The sequence below is a fragment of the Haliotis asinina genome, chromosome 1 (genome assembly GCF_037392515.1).
Source record: "Haliotis asinina isolate JCU_RB_2024 chromosome 1, JCU_Hal_asi_v2, whole genome shotgun sequence".
NCBI lineage: Eukaryota > Metazoa > Mollusca > Gastropoda > Lepetellida > Haliotidae > Haliotis > Haliotis asinina.
In genome coordinates this window covers 70,488,069-70,513,710 of record NC_090280.1, presented here as the reverse complement: position 1 = coordinate 70,513,710, position 25,642 = coordinate 70,488,069, and the positions used below count along the sequence as shown (strand labels likewise).

The 25,642-nt window shown below is 36.8% G+C and overlaps 1 protein-coding gene across 1 annotated transcript in view; it reads left to right on the top strand.

The window, feature by feature from the left end:
* The window catches only part of LOC137296373 (tetratricopeptide repeat protein 28-like), a 197,447-nt gene that overhangs the window by 157,449 nt on the left and 14,356 nt on the right, over positions 1-25,642 (top strand). The window contains exons 13-15 of the mRNA XM_067828159.1: positions 12,591-12,699; positions 13,900-14,007; positions 25,000-25,193. Of these exons, the coding sequence (XP_067684260.1) occupies positions 12,591-12,699; positions 13,900-14,007; positions 25,000-25,193 (411 nt within the window). The remainder of the gene's footprint in view (positions 1-12,590; positions 12,700-13,899; positions 14,008-24,999; positions 25,194-25,642) is intronic.

The following is a 25,642-nucleotide window of genomic DNA, read 5'->3' as shown; positions in this document are numbered from 1 at the left end:
AATTATTTTGATTGCCGGAATATGCATATACAAACAATGGTGAAGGGATAAGCAACTCTCTTTGAGGAGAATGACCGAAACATTTTTTAAACATATAGCAATGTATCAAGTGTTGTTTTTACACAGTGTATGTCTCTTAGTCTCAGAAGGAAAATCAGTAATGTGTACTGAATGATAATGTGAACTTTGTGTATGATGGGACTTAAACAGGGGCATGTAACGCTGGTGACTTAAATCTGAGCACATGCAGAGTCAGAGTTCAAGGTGCTAGTTTGGTGCTAAGTTTGTTTGGCTTAGATTATAAACAACAAAATAAATTCAAATGAAAAGGGAGATAATTGCTATAGGCACTTTCAGGGATGTTTCATTTTCTCTCTGTCGTTTTTGTATTCAGTTTTGGAATAATTACCGACTGTAAATTAAAAGTGAATGTGCCACAATGTTTAGTCATCTATTTGAGTTGGAAATAGGTTCAGTTGCATGAAGATACGTTTTTCCATATTTTATGATGTGCTGATTATTTTAAATGTTGGGAAATGCAGATATTTCAGAATATATTTGATTATGAATGTAGACTAGTGATTTAGAAGCCAGTTTTGTTACTTGATATGCACTCTTTGTATTAAAAAAAATTAAGTGTAAAATTAAATTATTAAATTATTTAAAATAGTTTAATTAATCAGGTGAAAAATTATCTGAAACAAGTTATATATACTTATCATTTTGAGCAATTATTTTTTTTAAACAACAAAGTTTCAGTATTTGCTTTAGACTCTTTGAAATGGAAAGACTATGATTAAATGTTGTTGGTTACAATGTTTTTCAGATATCCACTGGGCGATTCTGAGGAAATGGTCCTAATCATGCAAATGTTGAGACACAATGATGAAGTTCTGCTCAATGATTATATTCCTGAGCCAAAATGTTCACTCTTCACACTGAAGACTTGGGTTTGATTCGTCACATGAGTACAATGTATGTAGCCCTTCTCTTGGGTTCCTTGTCGTGATATTGCTGGAACTCAACTCACTCAGTCACTAACCATTCTTAAACCAATGTGGGCATCTTCAGTGATGTTACCACTGCTTTTCCTGAAGGTTCTTCCATCCTGTTTCTTCTGAGATTAATTGTGATGCCCTATGTACAACTTCCCGGTAGATGATTATAGGCCCTGTTGTAAATTCTCTGTTGGTTGTGACTCTGATTGTCTACTTAAAGATCACATGCAACGTAAAACACAACTTTGCAGATTCTGGTACCTTTCGGTATGCACTTACCGAAACAAATCATAAAAAATGCCAATTCAACCTATAAAGTTGAAAAAAAAACGCGATGAAAAAAAAGCCCACGAAAACGGATTTCAAACGTTTCACTAAATTTCCCCCATCGCTGGGGGGAAAACTGGTTTCAACAGCTGTGCTGCGCTGCGTCCATAACGCATGCGCAGTGAATAGGTTCATGGAGCTTGAAACAGTATGCATGCCCAGCGTCTGAGGTCGTGAGCAGTAGTCTAATCTTGGTTGTGTACACAAACAAGTAAATAATCTACTCGTTACGTAAAAAAACTTGTTGATTGTGGTAAGCAATCTCTGTCACAGAGAAAGCTCAGTGTCTGGTTTATTCACACCTGTATGTCTGTCTGCCTGTCTGCTAAAGACAACATGCAATGCACAGCTTCAATCATTGACCACGTGCAATTTGAACTTAACACCTATAAAGGCATAAAGAAAATACAAGTTGTAAGTTGATTTATGACTCGTGCACCCGAGTCCCGTGTCTGCCACATTATGTAACTAGGCACGTGTGATACACATAACATGTTTTTTATGTCTGTGGGTTGCAAACAAACTACATTCTTTTTTTTTAGGATGACTGGATCTGACGGAAACTAGTAGAAACTCTTGTCAGTTTCAAGTCCTGCTTTGTACTTGGACGAATGACAGATTCCAGGAACGCAGTAGTTTACCATCTCTACTGACATGATTTTTTTTTTGGATCGAGCACAAATTCAGAGAACATGTATTTTCCAAACCCAACATCTCTATATACATTCTTCATGGATAACGACTTCTTTTCGTGTATATGATCTTGTTTGACAACAGTATATGTATAAATACTGAAACGACGCATCAAGTACACAAAAAGAAGTTGTTATCCATAAAGTATCTTACTTTCTTACTTCTAAAATGCCCATCAAACAGATCATCTTTCTGTACACACGATGAACCCTCAGCGTATTAGCAAATGAAACAGCCAATTGGGAGCCGTCACTACACTTGAGTGCATATCCACCCGCTATGACTGGGTTCGGTCTCCCGAGGGCTTCGTTTCGGGGGAAGCAAGCCCAAGTACAAAATGTTGTACTTTTGAATCGCGATTGTACGCTTATAATTGTGTTTATTTGTCTTTTTAATAGCAGCAATGTATATTATATGTCACGAATAAGTGATCAATGTGTTTTAATTATGTTTGATTTTTTGGTTGCATGTGACCTTTAAAAAACATATAGTCTGAAGGGATTACACTTTCTGAAATTGTATATTACAATCTACTGCATGAAATGGTGTTCCTGAATAAGTTCATTTTCCTGGATACAGACTGATTGACATCCAAGCTGTAGTAAAGATAGAACAAGTATGTATGGATGACAGCTTCTTTAATTCTAGAGCACAATGTTTGGATACAGGTTCTTGTGTTGTTTTTAAACAATTAATCAGAATTTTCTGCTGAAGATTTGAATAAAAAGGAAATCCCATCAAAATCTAGTTTTCTGTTTGTGCCCTCTTTGCTGCTTGATATTTAATTTATGTTACATCTATTGGTGATGAATTTATATGTTGCCTGCCAGCTTGCATGGCATGGTCAGATTATGTGACTTGTGTTGCAGAAAAGGCTGAAAAGGCTCTTCAGGAAGTCTTCATGAACAGTTCACGGGGTCTTCATGAACTAACTCTTCAGGAAGTATCTTCATGAACTCTTCATGAAATCTTCATGAATTCTTCATGAACTCTTCATGAAGTATCTTCATGAACTCATGAACTCTTCATGAAGTATCTTCATGAACTCTTCATGAAGTATCATGAACTCTTCATGAAGTAGATGTCTCATTTAATGTTCATGAATTCATGAAGTCTTCATGAACTCTTCATGAAGAAACTTCATGAAGAATTCATGATCTTTTCGACAGGGGAAGGAGTTTTTGCCGTTTGTTTCTAAGGGTACTGTGTCGCTTATGGGAGATAATTCTACCCCATGGCCTGTTATTATCGTGAGTGATACTGGAGCTCTCCAGTCTCTGATTTTGAAGGAAGGTTTGCCTTTTTCTGATGAGTCTTCAGCTAGCTCAGATGTTTTGTTTCAGGGTATAGGTGGCAATAGACCAATCCAGTCTGTCAATCATATAGCTGACGCATGCGTGAACTTCGGCCAATCAACAGGCCAGGCGCGCATTGTGGATTTGTCAGACTTATTTCCGAGGTCAAATGAAGCCTCTGAAGCGATGTGCTTTGAATTATGCCATTCACACTCGCAATATCTGTTATACATTGCTGCAATTTGATGAGTACCTTCAACAAAACCATTTTGGTGAAGCCAAAAAAAATTGAGGTGGATCGAGGAATTGCGATAGGCCTCACGAACCATCGTCCTCGAAACCTACATCTGCTTGAAGTTAAGAATTTGCATGAATTTCCATACTTTCGCACATGTGCTAAACCATTACCAATTAGATGACAACAACTAGAATTTTAATCCTTTGCAAGTGTTATAAACAAAGATAATTTTTAACTACAAAATAGTTTTTGCTTAACATTTTAGTCAATATTGGGCATTGATTCTGTAGATCACAAAGGTGAAACGAGACAGGCGAGAAGGCCGTGACACAATGTAAACAAATCTGACAGTGATGTGATTTCGGTTAGGGATGACCAAATTGGCAAAACATGTTACATTAAAGAACAATGTGATGGGTATGGTTGCCTTCGATCTCACATATTCTTAAATTTGTCACACATTTTATGATGTTGTCAAGTTTCAAAAGCTCAATCTGAAAGGCTACTCTGCAGTACACTATCTGTTAATAGGTCAAAATATTTTACGAGTAATATTTTTTATTGAAAGGGACAGTGTAAGCAGGTGCCTATCACATATTATCCAAAATATGAAAAGCATTGAGTGTTTATAAAACCATGCCTTAAATATTTCTGAATTTCCATAAAGAGATGTGGATGGATACAAAAACCATGCGAAAAGAATAGTGACTTTCTGGAATATTGGAGGAAATTAAATAAAATTGTATTTCTTAACTAAGAGAATAATATATGTTTTTAATTCTTGGTACAACATATATTTGTTCATGCAGGAGAGGTAATTGGTATACTGTAGGAATATTACAGTCATTAAAATTGATAGCAAGATGTCTTTTAAGAATTGTGCATCCTTTAGTAAACGTAGAAAGGTAATAAAATTAATAATAATATAATCAGTTATAAATAATTATACCTAACTGATTGACATAGCAGATTCATGTGGTTTGAAAGCAGAACCAGGCATACCTAGACAACACTACAGACATGTCATGGCAGAGCAATAACTTGGCACTTACTTAGTTACATGGCTCCTGATTTAAGATATTTTTTAAAAAAAGTAATATATCCAGTAATAAGATTAGTCTGAAAGTAATTACTCATATGGTAACTCATATAAAAGTTATTTCAACATCCAGAGAGTAGACAACAGCAAATTCTATGTTTTGGCGACACCCTGGTCAGACATTATTCAGTCTTGGAACAGAATATCTTACAAAATCTCAGTTGACTATTCATGTAACTGGACTGAATATTGAAACATACATTTAACCCAGATTTGATGGAATGCTTCATAGAAATCACCAGCTTTTGAGGTTTTGAGTTTCATGACTGAGCCAAAGTGTTGTTTATCGAACTTTTTCAAGGTTTATTGATGCAGGGTTATTTGGAAAATCAGCTTCATATTAAATTGCACACTGGTTTGCAGAGTGCGAATGCTTTAGGACATTTTCCTGTTTTGTTATGACTGTCACCACATTTTGAAACAACTTTAGTATGTTTTTGCTGACATTACAAAGTATTCCAGGAAAGGAAATAGATCAGATTTTGTGCTATGTCCTCTTGGGATATGGTCTTAGACATAATAAAACAAAGATTACTAGTATCATTGTTCAAGAAGCAATGAGGTCCATTTTATTGAACTTTTATTGTAATTTTATTGAACTTTTGAGACATTCTTTGCACCTTATGTCCATTAGTAATTATCTCTGAAGAAACCAAGTTAATTGTTTTGGTAACTGTGGATGCTCTGTTCAAAGCTTTGACTGTTTCTGGAAGTTGGGTCAGTGTACAGGTGCAGAGTGGATCTTGGATCTTCTTTGTATTATGGTGGTGTTATATACCTGAACATAAACGCTGGCAGTTCATGAAGGCCAGTATTGTTGAAGTTTGTAAATTAGGATTCCACAACAAAGTACACACAGAATTCATTGAAAAAATAAATGGAAGAGGATGATTAAAAAAATATATTTCCATGTATTAAGTGTCATTTTAGGATGGTGTAGTAATTTGAAGAGGGCAGTTTTACTGAGATTTGCTAAGATTAGCTGCTGAATATTTGCCTCTGGGTATGTACATCTTTTAGTATGGAAATATTTTTCTGCTTTGTTAATCAAAGGCATAAACCCATGATTTCACATAAATGACTGAACTAAATTTGAATATTGGATAAAAGATTGAACTGAAGTCTCCTCGCGCAGTGTTGACAATCTAGATATCAAAACGATCTGTAACTTGAATATGTGGTTGTGTTCATGGTTCACTCATTTTACTCGCTAATTACAGTCTGTCAACTAATATATATCAAAAATCAGTCTAAGAAAACCTGTCCTCAGTACTTTTCGTTACTTTCCCCTACTGGTGGTGGAGTATAACAAAACACACTGACACTAAGTTTACTTAGACTGATAAAAAATAAAATACATACGACTTTCCTCTTGACATGTCATTCACAAATGATGGATACCAAAGTACCACAGGCAGAATTCATCAATAACATTCTCAATCACGTACGTTTCGCCGCCGGTGATGCCATTGTTATCAGTCAGAGGTTGTCCCCCCCCTAACGTCAAAAGCGAAGTGGGCGGGTCATATTGGCCCAGACTGGATTGGTCTATTCTTCTGCTCCTCTCCATTTTGTGAATTTGACTTCAGATCTGGTTTCAGGTGAAGATGGTGTTCTTGACTCTCTCCCAGTGTTGATTTGTTGATCGGTAATGATCTTATGGGGGCCAGTGTTGGTGCTGATGCAATTAACACTGTTTTGCTGGAGAGTAAAGTTAGTACAGAAAAGTTGGAGGATGAATTTCTGGGTATTTTTCCTTCTTGTGCAGTGACTTGTTCAATGTCAAAAGGCATTGCTTCCAAGACTTCTTTGCCAAATGATTCCATTTATGATTTGTCATTTACTTTCATGGATCATTCTTTGTGTGAGGTAGAGACTGATGACTTATCTCCAAAGAGTAGTAGCTCTTCAGGTCTTCTTGATAAGTCTGATAGTTTGTCAGGTGGTGATCACATTCTTTCCAGAGAGCAGCTTATTAGTGCACAGAGTGAGGATGTTGAAGTGCAGAAGTTGGCTAGTAAGTCTGTTTCTTTTGAGGAGTTTAGCAACGTTCAAGTTTGTTATTACGACAAGGATTGTGTTCTGATGAGGAAATATATATTGCCGGACGTTCCTGCGAAGGATGAATGGAAATTGTACCATCAAATCGTGGTACCGAAAGTATTTTTAAAGCATGTACTTTCATTGGCACATGAAAGTCCCATGGCAGGTCATTTGGGTGTAAACAAAACTTGTTAGAAAATTTTGGCACATTTCTTTTGGCTCAGTTTGAGGCAAGATATGGCTGAATTTTGCAAGACCTGTCATGCATGCCAAATTGTTGGAAAACCAAATCAGAAAATTCTTTCCGCTCTCTTGAAGCCTATACCGGCTTTTGAGGAACCTTTCAGTAGAGTTATTATTGATTGTGGTGGTCCACTACCTAGGACTAAGTCTGGTAATCAGTATTTGCTCTCTAGTATGTGCTCTCTAACAGATTTCCTGAAGCAATTCCACTTCATGGAATTGTTGCTCCTGTGATTGTCAAGGCTTTGATCAAGTTTTTCACCTTAGTTGGTTTGCCAGATGTTGTTCATTCTGATCAGGGCTCAAATTTTATATCTAAAGTGTCTCAACAAGCTATGTACCAGCTAGGTATTAAGCAAGTTAAGTCTAGTGCTTATCATCCAAGGAACTTTAGAAAGGTTTCATCAAACTTTGAAGAATATGATAAAAACTTATTGTTTTGAGAGAGAGAAAGATTGGGATGAGGGTATGCATTTGTTGTTATTTTCTGTCAGGAAGTCAGTTCAGGAAAGTTTAGGGCCTTTGAAACATTTAGAAGAACAATTGCTCAATGACAGTCCTGAAATCAATCTTTTAGACTATGTGTCCACATTTTGGGATAGAATTTCAAAAGCAAGTTAGTTGGCCAGACAAAACTTGAAAGTTTCACAAGCAAAATTGAAGCAAAACTATGGCAGGAAGTCAAAAGAGAGAAATTTCATTTGTGGTGAGAAGGTGTTTGTTTTACTTCCCATTCCTGGTCAACCATTGAGAGTAAGATATCAAGGCTCATGTGTTGTTGACAAAAAGGTTAGTGACACAGACTATGTCGTCCTGATGCTTGGCCGTCGTAAACAAAAGAGGTTGTGTCATGTAAACATGATTAAGAAATATCATGACAGGTTAGAAACCAAGCATGTCAATTGTATTGCCACACTCTCCTCAGGTACTAATTGTACTAAAGACAATATTGAACATCTTTGAAAACATTGATGATTGTGTTAGCAATGTGAAATTTGATGATCTTTAGTGATAATGTTTCTCCAAAGTTGAGAAATTCTGATGTGTTAGCTCATCTTGATGAGAAACTATCACATTTATCCCCTGAGCAAAGAGTTCAGATGTCAGATTTGATTCATGAGTTCTCTCACTTATTTCATGAGGTGCCTGGTTGAACTGATGTTGTTAGTCATGACATAGATGTAGGTGATGCTGTGCCAGTAAAACAACACCCATAACCGTTGAATCCAGTGAAGTGTGAAATTCTGTGGAAGGAAGTGAAATACCTGCTGGACAATGACTTTACTGAACCCAATGACAGTCGGTGTTCACCATGTGTTCTTGTGCTGAAGAGTGGTGGAGGTGGTTGGTGCTGCTGTTCTGACATGAAAGCTGTCAGTGCACTCTCGCAAACTGATTCGTATCCTATTCCGAGAGAGTGGACAGTTGCATTGATCGCATTGGTCAAGCTAAATATATAAGTAAGTTTGACTTACTGGGGGGCTTCTGGCAGTTTCCACTCACAAACTGTGCAAAGAAAATATCGGCATTTGCTACACCAGATGGACTGCATCAATACAAAGTGATGCCGTTTGGTCTAAAGAACACACCAGCACAGTTCCAGAGACAACAATGTGACATCGGGTGTTGACAGATTTGAGGCTTACATGGATGATGTCATCGATTACAACATGGAGTGGGAAGACCATCTGAAAAGAACTCATGCTTTCTTCGAAAGGCTGTCTGCAGCAAAATTGACTGTGAATCTAGCCAAGTGTGAATTTGGGAAGGGACAAGTTGAACTTTTAGGGCATGTTGTAGGGCACGGCCAGGTACAACCAGTTCATGCTAAAGTTGAAGCAATTGTACACTTTCCAGTACCTCAATCTAAGAGAGGACTCATAAGATTCTTGGGTATGGCTGGCTATTTTGTTTTGTTAAAATGTTTCAGATGTTGTATCTCCACTTACCAACCTTTTGTGGAAAAAGGTAAAATTCAAGTGGGATAGCAGTTGTCAGACTGCATTTGAAAAAGTCAAGGCCATACTCATGAATTCTCCAGTATTGCAGGCACCAAATTTTGAGGAAGCATTTAAGTTGTAAATTGATACAAGTGATGTTGGTGCAGGTGCTGTCCTGATTCAAGAGGATGATTCTGGAATTGAGCATCCAGTTTTTGATTTGTCAAAGAAATTTGACAATCACCAAAGAAATTATTCTACCATTGAGAAAGAGACATTAGGTCTTTTGTTAGCTTTACAGCATTTTGAAGTGTACCTTGGTACCACCACTTTGCTATTCGAAGTTTTTACTGATCACAATCCCTTGACTTTCTTCACAAAATGAAGAACAAGAACCAAAAGACTTATATAAGAGGTGGAGTTTGACCTTGCAAGGGTTCAATCTTGTGATCAAACACATGAAAGGCAATGACAATGTTTGTGCTGATGCACTTTCCAGGGTGTAGATGTATGATGACTTCATGATGCTGTATTTTGTCATAGTAATTCTGCAAGAAGTTTCTCATATTACTCATATATTATTACATGTCATGTCATTATGTTATTATTGCTATGAATGTAACAGAAAGTTTATATGAAACTTTCTTTTCCTCAAGGGGGAGAGTGTTACAAGAGTGTATTTTCGGTGATTTGAGTTGTTATTAATTATTTTTGCGCTAGTTGTAATTGGGTCAAAATATTTAGTTTTAGTTTAGCTATAATGGGTCACATTTCCAACAGAGAATTGTTTAAGTGGCACGCCTGTAAGGCAGTACTTTGGAGTTATCTGCCGTTGCCTTTCTATTTGTTGACTTCCGGTACACTACTGTTCTAGAGCCTTCCACATTAGTGGTGATGGTCGTATGTGCTTGAACCTTCAGGAAATGACTGAATGAACATATAAATGCTAGTTGCTGCATAGTCGACAGACACGGACGCATTAACTGGAGTTTGTCTTTCTGCATCCATCAACGCCTGATCCACGTAACTGCTGCCAGACTGCTCACTGTGTTACATTCTGCATAACTGTTTCTCTCTCGCACTAAGATTTTGTGACCCATTGCCATAGATTTTGTCTCATTTGTATTGTATTTGAAATCGGTATTGTGAAATTGACTTGTGACTTTATATAACTTGCTCTCTTTGCTTAATAATACAATATTTGAATGTTTTAGACTTGTCTTTGTTCTGTTTTGCTGGTTCAAAGGGGATTTCTAACACCTTTGGTTGCAGCAAATTTTTAACCGAAACAAAATAAAGGATATAATATGACATTGGTTGTGTCATGGGGACTGGTATGTTTTATCATATTTATATTATATTGTAAAAGTCTTGCTAATCATAGACAGCCCGTATTTAGACGAAGTATTTGAAAACGAGAACTTGTTCCAAGGAAATGTTTTAAATGTGAATTTACGAGCCTTTGATTCCAAATAAAATTGATGCTTTTGATTTTGTTTGTTTATTAGAATGTAAATTTGTCATAAGAAGAAATTCAGCTTGTATATTTTGTTCAAGAAGCATTACCATAACATGATTGTTAGCTGCATTGACTGTATTATGTGACATAATATTCACAACATTTTATAAATATGATTCTACAGTCACTAATGGTAAACAGTGTGTGTTAAAATGGTTTGCTTCGGTGTCTGTTACTGGTTGCTGTAGCTGATAATCCCCACAATAGTGAAATCAATTAAACTCCCTGTCTAAATACTGCAGTAATTATTGCATTTGTAAAACTACATTTCAGAACTGACTTCAAAAAGCAAGAACTTGAGTTATGATGATTGGTTTTATGTTATAATGAGTTGTTTCACAATTATTTGAATATGAAATATTCAAACTTGGAATGGCAAAGTTGATACTTGAAGGTGATGGATCTTAATTTCCCAGTGTGGAATTTCCCAAACTAACCATGGTTTTTTATATCCAGCCATAAATCGGGTAAACCAACCATGAAACAACACATAACCTGATTTCCAGTGAGCAATGACACCTTTACTGTACACATAGTTTGTAGTTTGGCATAAAACCATTTGAAAACATCAAGGATTTAATGGAAGGTGATGGAACTACTTTTTGTCTGTTTCAAATATTTATGGGGACAACTTTCATATATTTGGTGACATACTGCAATTTGCCTGTCATTGGTGACAAATGTACCACTATCTTCAGTTCATTTTCTGGATTGGTGTTACAAAAATGTTGAATAATCTAGTCAAACTGGTCACTTTTTACATCAAAGTCATGACACCTGTACTTCATGGACATGGAAGGCCCCAAAAAGCAAACCATATCCACAAGATCAATGCTAGCAAACCATAGGAATCAAAACAATTTGCCACTAGCGAATCTGAATCTCCACATGTAGCAAGCCATAGCCTTTCAGATTAGGAATTTGTATGTAACCTCACTATTCAATTGACATTATCCATATCCAATTACACACATACATACAGAGCTCCAGATAAGGTACGTATTTGCGTATTTTACTCAATAAAAATCACATTTACCCAATTAATTACAAATTTGGAAGTACAAAAAATGTGTCAGTGTCACTTAAAACCCAAAAATAACCCTACGTACATTACTCAGTTAACTAAATTGACTTGCGTATGATTCGTCATGCCGCACAAACTCTCCAACAGCATTAGGTAATGGTAGCGATGCCTACTGCCCGCGGTTTACTCTAATAGTCACATGACTTCCATGGTAAGTATTTAGAAATGGCTGCCAATTGTTTGGTGATATGGCAATTACTAAAAACATTTAGTCTATTGAGATGCATTTATATTTATGTATTTAGAAGAGTTCAGCACCCAATGAGGAAAAGAGAGTCTGTGTTAAACTACTCAGTTCTTTTAACTAGTGGGAGTAAAGAAAATGCTAGTTACTCCTGAAAGAATACAATTACTCATAAAAAAAGACAGACATGGGAGTTAACCCAATTCCTTGAAAAATTATCGGGAGCTCTGTACATATTGTAATACTTATCACCTAGTATCACATTTGTTTGTGAAATGTATCCTGTTTTGACAACAATAACCAGACATTATTTCCATTTGATGCCAAAACAAACCATATAACATCAAAAGTTTTATTTCGTCTGATTTTTAGATCAAATTATTGCATAATTATTAAGTTCTCAAAATATGATAAGTTTGCCCCCCAAATATAATGCTTGGCTTTGCTTACACAATTTTAGTGGCAAGACCAAGTAGTTTCAGACGAAGCGGGCTGAGTGTTACTCTGTACATTGAATACAATAACGGCCATTAGCAAACTGGTGCGTATTACAAGGTGTTAGGTTGTTCATGTCATAACAAATCCAAACAATTAATCTGAAATGAGGAGTTTAGAGGGTAACATCTTGCAGAGGTTAGGTTGTTCCAGGATGAATGCACCACACAATAAGCTGTGATATACTGGGTAACTGTAATACTATTCACTTGTGCACTTTGCAGGTTTGTTATCATCTAGGCAATGGCGTTAATTGTTTCATACTTCTTCCTATTTATGCAGAAAGCATTTGAATATCTTACAGCAGTTTTTTTAAGATATTTTCTTTGTTGATATTGTAAACTGTCATCTTTTTCATTACTTTTCGTGTATTAGCAGTTGTCAGCAGTTTTGTGTCATGTGATTTGAAAATATTTCTCTTTCTCATTTTAGATGCGTATGATCTTAAACAAGCTCGTTGCTAAGGAAGCAGCAATTGATGTTCTTGTGAATGTTGGGCTTTGGCGTACTGCAGGATGTCATGAATTCTTGGCCTCTTTTGGTAACTACCCACTTGCTTTCTTTTATATCACTGATTACGGCTATCTGCCTACATGTCCTTGTTCCTGCAGTGACAGAGATGTGTCATACACAAATTAGCTCTTTTACTTTATTACCCGATAAATGAAACTTTGATATTGATATATGACATTTTAAATGCATATATAAATTTGTCATGTTATCATAAGGGGCGATTGAGTAACCTAGAGTGTTCACTCATCATGCTCAAGACCTGGGTTCCATTCCACACATGCATATAATGTGTGACGAACTTTTCTGGTGTCCCCATCTGTGATAATGTTGCATATTGTGATATTGTTAATGGGTGTTTCTATACTTTTTCCATGTGTATATCATTGTAGAATAGCCTTGTTTTTAAGACCAGAAGAGAAATGTTGTTGGTTTTAACTGTTTGGGTTGTCAGGCCATATTTGAAGAGGTAATTATATTGACCAAGCAACACTTACTGAAAGGTTAGGATCCAGCATACCTTTTGCATAAGTATGCTCATTTGTTTGACTTATTTTTATCACCTCTGGCTTGTAATATATATAGTTGGGATATAGTCGTTGCCTTGTCTGTCTGTCCCTCCTTCTGTAATCATTTTATTTCCGGAGCATAATTCGAAAACTCTATTTTTAGTCCAAAATTGGCAGACATAACATAATGAAGCTGAAGTTGTGCCTTTCGCTATTTGCAGATTGTGGATTTTCATGTTTCCCAGTTTTGATGGAAATCCCTCAAAAGGGAGGGATGGACTTCATTTCCAGAGCATTACTAAAAAACTGTTCAATATTTTTCTGCAGAACTTTGTAGATATATCCATGAGGACCAAAAGTGATGCCTTTTGCTATTTACAGGCTTTTGTGATGGAGGGAGGGATGGGCTTTGTTTCCAGAGCACAACTCGAAGACTGTTTGATATATTTCAACACAACTTGGCAAACATATGAGGCAGATCTTAAAGTGGTGCTTTTTGCTGTTGACAGATGTGTGGCATTTATATTTCTCATGATTTCCATGAAATCGATTTGAATTTAGTCTAAACATACATCAAGTAGCTGTCAGATGATACGTTGTTACTATAATCATCTGTAGCTAGGGGGAAGGTGTAATATGTAGCCGACTTACAATGTAGGTAGTGGTGAATATGTTAATTTCTGCTTCACTGGCTATTTCATAATGGTATGCATTTTATGCAGGTTTGGACTTAGTGGATGTGGGCCTGGATGATGTCACTTTACGTTTGAGCAAGCAGGCAGTGCGAAGACACCTACAGTTTGCATTACAAGCTCTTGTTGCAGTATTTGGTTAGTACAAGTTTACAAACAAATAAAGCTTATTGAGTACAGTTGTCACACGATCTGTTTTTTTATGTTTGTAGATTACATTGTTATAGTTTGATTAAGACATTTGTCTGATATCTCATATTGTTCAAACCAATGTAGTTTTATTGTAAATCACTTGTGCCAAATGTACAATATGCGTAGATTTATTCCCAGGAGTGATTATATCTATTGAGTACTGGTTTGAGAAGAGGCATTTAGCTAAGGTGTGTTTGGATCTATTAACAATGACTTGGCTGGAATGCGCTCCCGCTATACCGTATCTTACCTGGACTTTGTGTTTGGCCAGCAGCTGGAACACAGCTCCTTTAAACTCACATCCAAGATCAGTTTGCAAGACAGCAGGCCAGGTTAAGCGACTGTGTTTGTAGATTTGATCTAGTGCTTTGGTGACTTTGGCCAAATCTTTCTTTGTCAGTGGTTTGGATTCTTCGTACAACTGGCGACATTCATGACTGTTGTACATTGTTGTACTTGTACATTTTACATCTCACCCTATTGTGTGGTAGAAACAAGAATTCAGCTTGATGCACTCAATTCAGCATTGAAATATGGTATTTATCTTCGTTGGATGTAATAGGGCACCAGCAGGTAGACTTATCAGAGAACCTGTCTTTTAAGCCAAGCTTTAGCAGCATCTTCGGCTACACGGGCTACACTTACATTCAGTGTCCGTGTGGGCTATAATAATTTTTTTTCCATGATATTTTGCTAATTATTTAATATGTGTATGACCATAAGCATATGTCGTGACACTATTGTCGTCTATCCATCTTTTCGTGTCCATGGGAGACTGCATCGTCTTGTTGATTTTCATATTGTATCGTGTGTGTTTGTCAGTTCCCAGCATGTTCAGTTTGTGTTTTTTAAGGTTTGTTTCTTGAAAAGGGCCTCTTTATGGCAATCATGCTTGATATGATTTGTCACCACATGTTTCTGATCGCCATCTGCCTTTCTGATTTCATTGTTGTCCACTTTCTTGAAGGAATACATTTTAGGTCTCAAGCTGACATATTCCGCAGTTGGCATGCCTGCGCATTTGTCATTTGGACATCCTAGAACCGTTCTGTTGACTTGGCTCAGCAGGAGATGGACTTTGGGATAACTGCTAGTGTCATACAGGTGCATGTGCATCGCCATGTCTGCATACACACCATCAGTACAAACTAAGATCAGCAGGAAATCCGTGTCCATGTACAGCACTTTGTATGAATCACCATCAGTTGAGTTCATTGAAATAAAAGCAGCACATCAGGTGTTTGGATAGGTCCAGGATACTTATGCCTACGTAAACAGGCTCATTGAATTTGATGTGACTTGATGTTCCTTGTTCTTGCAGCATCACCAAGTTGCTGTTGAATATCTTGCTTCAGTTGAATGTAAGGCTGGCTATCAATTTCCTGATTTTTTCCATCCTCATGAGCTCTAACTAACTTCACATCCACTCAATTTTGCAGATTTTCCTTTGATTTACTGAGCAATGAGATGTTTGTGGGTGGCAAGTTTTCGCAAATCCGTCTTCGTTTGGATCCATTGACTTTGACTGAATTGCAATCATGGGGTTGATTCAGTATAAATTTTTCCTGATAATTTTTTCTTGGTACCTTGGTAGATCACATGAGTATTTGTATTGAACCACCATATAGCTGAATCCACAAGCGTCAGTTTTTGTTATCCCCTTGGCATGTAATGTAGGGGGATATATCAACGCCTCGTCTGTCTGTCAGAACGTCCATCCGCTCGTCCATTCGTCCATAATAATTTAAATTTTGTTTCAGGAGCATAACTCAGAAACCGTTCAATATTTTTTTACCAAACTTGATAGATATTACAATCTCAACCTATGGTTGTGCCTTTACAGATTTTTGGCATTTTTAGTTTTTTTGTTTTTCCATGGAACATTTTGGTGTTAGTCTAGTGGTGGGGTGGGCTTCATTTCAGGAGCAGAACTAAAAAACTGTTCAATATTTTTCTGCCAAACTTTGTACATATATCCATAAGGACCAAAACTAGTGCCTTTTACTATGTACAGGTTTTTGTGATTTATCATTTTCTCAGTTTCCATGGAAACCTTTCGGACTTCGACTCAAAATGCAGAGAGCAGAACTCAAAAACCGCTCAATATTTTTCTGCAAAACATGGTAGGTATATCAGTCAGAACCTAAAGTGGTGCCTTTTGCTATGTACAGGTTTTTGTGATTTATCATTTTCTGGATTTTAAATGGAAACGTTTTGGACTTAGTCTCAAAACTGAGAGGTGTGTTTCGTTTCCTGTGCACTCAAAAACTTCTTAATATCTGTCAGCAAAACTTGGTAGATATGTGTGGCAGATCCCAAAGTGGTGCCTGATAGGTGATAAACATCATGTGTTGGCCAATTTCCGGGTGTTATTGAGTATTTGAAGCACGGGAATGCATTTGGAACCGACGGTGTCAGCCTAAGGTTTCAAATGAAATATTCCTGTGTTTCAAATACTCAATAACATCCGGAAATTGGCCAACACATGATGTTTATCGACATTGTAATAAACAATAAACAAGTATGGGTACAGCAGTGAAGTGTCATCAGCAGGCCGTTTCACCTGGTTCCCATGGTAGCATCTGGAGTTGCTCATTTGTGACGTCATTCTGACTATATGTCACAATATGATTTGAATGATGTTACTACTGTTGATGACTCAACAAAACAATTGTTTGCGAGTTTTCTACTTGTCAATATGCAGTGAATAGTTTTCCAATTTCCGGGAATCCAATACCATTTGATCATGTTTTCCAACCAATCCGATTACAGTACACAGTGACTTTTGGTTTACAATTGGTCTTTCCAGGTTTTTGTCACTACAAAATAAGTTGGTTTCCAGAACACTGAAACTGAGAAGAAACATCATGGAAACCAACATTTCCAGTTGGTATCCAGGAAGTTTCCTGTAGTTTCATTGTGGTTTCCATGCAACTGAAACTGCACCATTTCAGGATGGTTTCCAGTTTGTTTCATTACCCACTCCTCCAAGCGGGATCCAACTGGTTTCCGTGTTTTTAATTTACTGATGGTTTCCATGAAACTGAATTTTGCACCTTTCAGGATGGTTTCCAGTTCGTTTCCTTAACCACTCTTCGAAGCAGGATCCAGCTGGTTTCCATTTGTTTTAGTTTACTGTAGGTTTCCATGAAAACTGAAACCAAATTTTGCACCATTTCCAGATGGTTTCCAGTGTGATTCGTTACCCACTCCTCAAAGCAGAATCCGTCTGGTTCCCATGTATAAGTTTATGGAAGGTTTCCACCAGGTTTCTTTTGTATTAGTTTATCGTAGGTTTCAACCTGGTTTCCATGTTGCAGTTTCTAACCTAGTTTCCAATCTAGTTTCCAACCTAGTTTCCATGAAATTGAAACTTGCTTATGCCGATCTTTTACTCGCTCCTCCGGAAAAGAGGTTGTTTCATGTCTCACATGTAGCAAATCAGGTATTTTATACAATTGCATAATGGTAAAAAGCTTCAGGATGACAAATAACAGAATAAAACACAAATTTATTAAAAGTTTATTTACATTCAACAATCTGCTTGTAAACAAATGTTACTGATTATACGCCTATATATTATGTGTATAAAACTAGGAATCATCCATTAATGTGCAAAGAAATGTTTTCTTAAACAATAATGTGGGGTCATTCTGGCAGACAAGATACGAATATGGGGTCACAAGCTTTAAGCTGTATATTTCAATGGATAAATTGCACTTGTTAAACAGTGTTCATTTTGAAATTCCTTGAATGTACATATCAAGAAACCACATTAACTTGATTTTTTAAAAGTTTCCTTTAAATTTTTAATCTGTGCAAGATGTAAAGTGACTAGGATACGTTTACTTACTCTGAACTCTGACGCCTTGGGCGTCTGCTTTCCCCACAACTCCTTAAGTGATCCATCTTGTTCCTTGAAACCCATCAGAAAGCTTCTGAAAAGAGACATGTGCATGATGCATAACTATAAGTGGAACATGTTTCCAGTTGGAGGTTGCAAGAATAGTGACTGTGCCATGCATTTTTACTGTTTCCTAGGATTTACATTATTTGGTTATTTTGTATGTACATTATGTACTGGACGGCTTAGGTTATACATACCTTTTGTATGTCAAAATGAGTTGGTCCTGACAGCCTTCTTCAGTTTTTCCAACACTGCCATCCATTATGCTATAAATGTAGAAATGAATCGATTAAAAAAAAAAGTCAGGAACTTGCCGTATTGCACTCTTGATACCAATAAAGCATGAAATAAAAACAATGAATATCAGTTTGCAAAGTGTAGAATATGATAGATGGAAAGAATCCAGGTCAACAAATTCATATACTATTTTAGGTTGGCAATGCATCATTGCAAGTTGCAAAAAATAAATGTTTATAACATTGTCAGATCGTTTCGAAATGTAATGTCAGGAACTTTCTTTATATAAAAAATTCTCGCAACCTTTTCTATGGGTCAAACACAATCCACATTACTTCATTCAGAATCAGAGTTCTTTAAATCTTGATATGATAAGCATAACACCACTTACATCAGATGACAAACTTAAATTATCTCAAACATCAGTAATATAAAAATATTCAATATTAGTTTGAAAACATTTTTTCTTGCTGTCCTGTGTTGACAGTTTATCCATGCAACACCCATATAGCATCATGATAAATGCGATATGGAAAGTTGGCTCAAAAATAATTGTCAAAATTTTGTGTCTTGTAACTTTAATAACTAAGAATTTTGAAATTTCACTCAAACAATGCACCAAATCTGGTCAGAGAATCCCTAACCTATAAATACAAAATGACTCACAATCCCAAACTACATTATTTTCAATGGTGCAAGTATCAAAAACAATATGAAAAGTATTTCTTGTGATAATATTCATATTTATAAATATGTTTGGAAGTTACCCTGAGTCGTGACAGTCCATTAGTAACAATACTAGAGACATTTGTGATTTTTTTTCCTTGCAGAAATTTTTCATTCATTAAGACAATGAACCATTTCAATCGTGTGTGACCTGATCCAAATCACAGTAATATTGAGTTCTTGAGTGCTAAGTGTAGGAAGCCAATTCTCTTGTTAAGAATTCGACACGCATTTGTTTACCGAGGTCCATCAAGTCTAAAATTTCATGTGTATTGTCCTAGTAACTTATTTACATGAAACATTACGAATAACATGTGCTGTAGCTTTATTCAGAAAAATAACACTGTACCTGACCAGACCGTGGAGCGTTCCTCTTCTCCAGCTGCGATCGACGACTGTTGCTGTTCTCAATTTTTCACGTATCCGTGTCTCCAAAGCTTCTATTGTAACTCTCATTGTCAGTTTCTTGAATCAGATAGCACAGGCAAGCGTAGGAATAATGCATTGTGTTGCGTTTCTTGTCGTTACTTCAGATACCAATTAAGACCTACTTTCGAATTAGTCATCTCAAAACAACTTGGGATCAAGTGACAAAATGGCGGCAACTGTGCATAGAGTCATAAACAACTTGGGATCAAGTGACAAAATGGCAGCAACTGTGCATAGGGGCTTTGTGGGTAATAACAAATACCTCATCCTTATTTCGATTGGCAGGCATGAAATCCTTATCTGCCCCAATTTGGTTCTGATTTTAAGACAAGGACTGAAAACGACCACTTCTGTACATAAAACTGTTGCTTTTATAAAATCTCACGAGTTCGCGTGCCCATGGATTACCGACTCATTACTTCCAGTTTCGTCTGTCAACACCTGACTCAGGTAAGTTCCATTGTTTTTACAGCAAGCTAATGTTAAGTGGGGACAACCCCAATAAAGCCGACACACGGACCCCGACACACTAATGACTTGACACTGATTAATTGTCAAATACTTGAACTCAGTGTTAAAGCATACCAACTATAAATGCTTCTAATGTGAAACTTTACGCACTGCCTCAATTTATTTTATAATTCACGTATATAATGGATATTGAGAAATATCATCATGTAAGTACCAATCTGACAATTGTTTTAATGACGTATACTAATCTTCCTACATGCTTATACTCTTTCACATTCCGAGGAGTTTGCAGTCTATAGCCTGTTTTTGTATATTTCATCATTTACCTTTTAATTATTAATCTGTGGCTGAAATATTGCCTAAGTGGCTTTAATTTTACTTATTTTTATACAATATATTTACTGAAAGGAACATTAGAATAAGCAAATGCTATGTATACAAGAATACATAACTCAATGATCCAATAAGTCATAATTAATATATAATAAAAGTTTGATCAATGTACCTATGCTGAGTCACTTTTTTATATTCTGAGTCAATTCATCTTTTATTCTTGTTATATTCTTGTATATTCTTGTAGGTATCACTCTTTTATTATTTCATTTCAGATAAAGAAAGCATCTAATCCTCAATGTGACAAAGCAGACAACCGAAACCTGGACTTGCCTCATTAATTCCAATCTAAAGAAACCAGACTAAGTGCGCCTCGTGCACATAGCTGGACAAAGGCCATATATAGTCATTCTTCTTTCACTTCACCATTTGTATGTTTAGTACGGTTATTGTGAAGTTTGTGTGCATGGTAGTTGGAATATGATGCTTCATGACATCATGATAAACAAGAATGTGAAGAAACAAAATGTATCGTTTGTTCTTTCATCATCAGTTTGAAGAAACATTTTAAAATTGTGATATCCAACGAATGATGCGTCAACAATTTACTTTTGTCTTGTTCATCTAAGCAATGATATGAATCTGCTATTCCTTCCCCAGGCATATTCAGATTGAATTATAAGATCTGGTGAATATTCTAAGTTCATCTTCAAAACTAAGTTTCAGTCAGGAATGGAAACCAACAGTATACACATGACCATAGCTTTTTGTTAGTTTCCATATCCAGAGCTTAGGGTATCCATTATGGATTCTATGTGGAAACTAGGTCACCCAGTTTCACTGAATGGGTACCAACTGGATGTCAGTATGGCAAACAATTACACATTTTATGTTACTTAGTTCAAAACAGCACATTGGAAACCCACATAAAACTACATTTTATGCTTTTATGTTGATTTCCATTTAATGAGATCTTCCAATTGCAAATTCCAGGTATGGAAACCAACAAGAAACCCCTGAACTTAGTTTCTTTTTGGTTTCCATTTTCACAAATAACAAACCCACACAATCCAAAATGGAATCTAGTTGGAAACTCAGTTAGCAAGTTTCAGTGAATGGAAACCAATTGGATTCCACAATTACCCACATTATGGATGGTTTCCCGGTTTCTGGAAACCAAGTCATTTTTGTAGTGTAAGGGGCCTGACAAAGGCTTTACTGGGTGAAAAAGGCTAATGCCAGACTTGGTCCGGACTTGGTCCGCACTTGGTCCAAACTTTGGTCCCGAATTGTCATTCTGTAACCTACTTAGAAACTTGGAAGTGAAGCAAGACGCATCACTGACATCAAGCATGTCAATGACCTCGTCAAAAAATACTACTTTTACATACGAAACGTAGGTAACATATCAGGCCCCCTTAAGTAATGGGAGGAATTACGGTAGATTTGAGGGAATTGCATCTCAAATGTAAACAAACGCAGCCCACTTGCGAAACAAATGCAGCGATATCGGTAGTTTAGCGGTAATAGCATAAACACAACATCCGTTTGACTTATGACGCTCTTTTGCAGTGACGATCTTTTCCTACAAAAATAATTTATAGCTCCGACAACACCTCATACCTAAACTCATTCAACACAGGTTGTCAAAGATGGATAATTATGAAAATGAAAACAGTGGAAACTAAAAACAAAACTCACTAGTACTGAGACAGGTGCGCCTTCCAGTGACACCATGTTTTGATGTGTGAGCTTCATGACACGACCGACAGATCATGGAACTGAGCTGAGAAATCTCCGAAGATGGCCAATCTTGTTTCAAGTATTACCGACATTGTTTCCGATAGGGGTGTTGTGTTTATGTTGTTACCGCTAAACTACTGATATCGCTGCAATTGTTTCGCGAGTGGGCTGTGTTTGTTTACCTTCTCACAGAACAAACAGTGGCCACACTTGCATGTCCGGTGATCCTTGCCATGGTTGACTATTGTAATCGTCTACTTGAAGGAGCTCCAGTGCAACAAATCAGAAGAGCAGAACTTAATGCAAACTGTCAAAAAAGTCCTGTCACATCACTCCAATTCTCAGGTGTCTCCACTGATGGAACAGGTCTGTTTTGTTTCGTTTCATTTCATTTTGGCAGTTTCTTCACAAGGTTGCACTACTGTTTTGTTGGAATCACAGTATTTTCCTACAGGCATACCTCGAACAAATTCCACGAACAAGGCAGTCCATCATGTCTGTTCTTGCAGGTCTTCAAGCATAGCGTTAAAGGTCATGTGCTGACCGGAAAAAGCAAAATGCGACAACATCTTGCTTTGTAGTGATTTCATTGTCTGCGCTGCAGTTGTCTGTGATGAACAGCGTTGGCTCACCTTTAAACTTGTGGTGATAGGCATTCAATCAGTCCTGCAGACAGGTTTTCAGATTGATTTTGTGCACATCGTCGTTCATTAACCATGCTCTTCCATATATGTTTTGTTCACGTGGAAAGTTGGACAGATAATGATGACATGATTGAACACATTCTGATAGTGTCCTTTGAGCATGTAAAGCACGAATACCATTTTGCTTCCTGTGATGGCACAGTGCAGATTGTAAGGCAGATCAATCAGAATTGATGGCTTGCTCAAATCTTCCATTGTCTAATCACGTACAAATATGAATCTAACTTGCTACTGGGTTTTGTTTTCTCTATGATTTTTATTGTGATTTGTTCAGCTGACCACTGCTGTACAGCTCATTGTTGTCCATGGATGTCATGTGCAGCCACAACAAGTACTTCCTGTACAGGTATTTCCTGATTGACGTCGCCAGCACCGAGTTCTTTTGTGACTATGTTGATTTCCAGCATGCGTTCTATCACTGTCCGTTTTTGAAACTTGTCCTTCTGTTTGCAAAGCCATGTGAGTGCTCCTAGGTGTCCTTTTCAACATTGTGTCATGGCTGCTGAATCCTGTTGAAAAAAGCAATGGTTGGTGTCGGCAGTTTAACGTTGCTTGGCTTCAGTTGTTGTGGTACCTCTATGCCCATTTTGCCGATGTGAGTTTGCATGATGTGAAAACATTGAAGTCTGGATTGATGCCTATTTTCTGATCACTGGTGGTGATAACAATTTTGTCATTGTATCCCACCGCTTTGTCAATCCTAAGTCACATGTCATTCCAACATGTCTTGGCTACTAGGATCCAAGATCTCTACTGTTTCTTAGCTGCAGTATCTACTGCCTTAAGTTATCAGACCGGTCCAGGATGTTTGTGACCTTCTACCTGATATCTGTCTGTTGTCCTACATCACTTGGATTCTGAGGACTATGAACTGTCCTACACCCATGTACACATTACCCAAAATAATTCACTGCTGGGTATATCATGTCCTACCCCATATACACATGTTACCTAAAGGAACACACTTGATGAAGCGGGCTTGTCTTACTCTGCCTTCAAGTATGTCTTTCCGATGCAAGAGGATGTCATTTCAGCGCAGGTTTAGCTGTCCAGTCAGCTCTAGCTGACACAGATTACCACCTGCTTGCTCAAGTTAGATGAAGGACATCTGGGCCCATCATTAAGTGTGTGCTGTTCCAACCTGACATGGCTTCAGTGCTACCTAACAATCAACTGCACCATATTGCTGCCAGTGTTTGGCAAGAGACCAATTCCTGTCATCAGCCATCAAAATGGCTGGGCAGGCCTACAAGAACCAGACAGAAAATCTTCTTTTCTCAATTTTTTCTCCTTCTATTCTCTTTAACACAAACATGTAGCTTCAAAAAGGGAAGGTCTCTTTACAGGGGAAATGCTACTAACAACTTTTTCACAAATGTTATGTTGAAAATGATTTGCTTATTGACAAAGATCGGTGTATTTTGTTTTGGCATTTAGATCCAACATGCAGTTGAAAACATACAGTAAATACAAGTTTGTTATTGTTAAATATCCTACATTATCCACTTGCCTTTGTCTTCCTTCCTTGACCAGAACCTTAGAGTCAATTACTTATTTGTTATGGCCATAAATTTAAGGAAGCAATGCCTGCATATTAAATTTTGTAGTTGAATGACTTTTCATTAATAATTGTACATGTAGTATTGTGCTTATCGTTCTTTAATATGTAGGCTATATCTATTGATATGACATGTGTCAGTGTCACTGTAGTAATACCTGACTAAAAGGAATAAGTGAAAAGTTTTTATTGCACTTTTCCCTTTAAAAGTGCAGATGCTAGTACTTTTATTAGGTTGATTCCCATCTGGTATTTGGACACATTCTCAGAGCCAGGCATGTTACAACCCAGCTTTGTGAATAACTTGGTGTGCCTAGTGGCTGCAAGAATTATATGATTTCGAAGGGAGTTGAGATTGATAATATGATGTGTCGTTGAGATTGAAATTCAATGCTCAAGGGAAAAAATACCATCACCTTTAGCATGTATTAGTTGTGTGGATATATGTACTATATAAATAACCTATATTAATGAATGTCAACACATAATGTTAGCCATCTAACCCACTCAGCCACCACACACTCATGTTCATGGTAAAGGCAAAAGGTTCTCATCATAAATAAAAATGTCAGATAGCTGGTCAGAAGTCATGAAGGCCTTGTTACATTATTCATGAAAACATTCCAGAAGGACTGACAGAATAATTTTATTGTCATGAAAGTAAATGTGTATGCATAAATGTCATTGAGGTTAGATTTATACATCCATTGGTAAATGCTATCCAAGTTCAGAAAAATGCATGTGAGCTACAATTTTCTGGCCTTATTTTTCTATCATGTTTTATGACATATTTTTGTCTGCATAACATGATAAATTTGTTAATATTTCAGATGCTCAGGAGGCTCCCAGGGATTATTCACTTGATACATCCAGCAGTCTTGAGAGTCTGTCATCATCACCTAGTGGATCCACTGCCTCAGTCTTTTCTACCCCGCCACTTTCACCATATGGTCGAAGGTGTTCACTTTTCAATCCAGCAGAGATGGAGAAAATGAGGTCCTCCAAGATTCACTCTTTCAGTCAGGTAATAGTCATTTGAAAATCAGTTATCTGAACAAGTAAAGGTAACATTTTTGCATAACAAGGTTGTAAGTATAATAAATTGCTGAATTAATTTTGATTACAGTATATTACTATGTGCCATAGATAAGCCCCTCCTCAACTTCACCCATAAATCAGTGTCAAAATGGTATATTTCTTGAATAATTTATACCATTTCTTATGTATTGTGATTTTGCTTTGGCATTTCGTCTGATATCTGTTGATCAAATTCCAACTTCTGTTACAAAAAAATTGTCTGGAGAGATGAACCTGAAATATTTCAGAAAGTAGGTAAGGGAATTAAATTTTTATGTCATAGACAAATCTGAAACATGGATAACAAGTTCAGCAACAAAGCGCCATTTGTTATAGTTTATGCCATTGAAGTGAGAACCATCTTATTTGTCCTTATCCTGACTCATGCTTTATGGC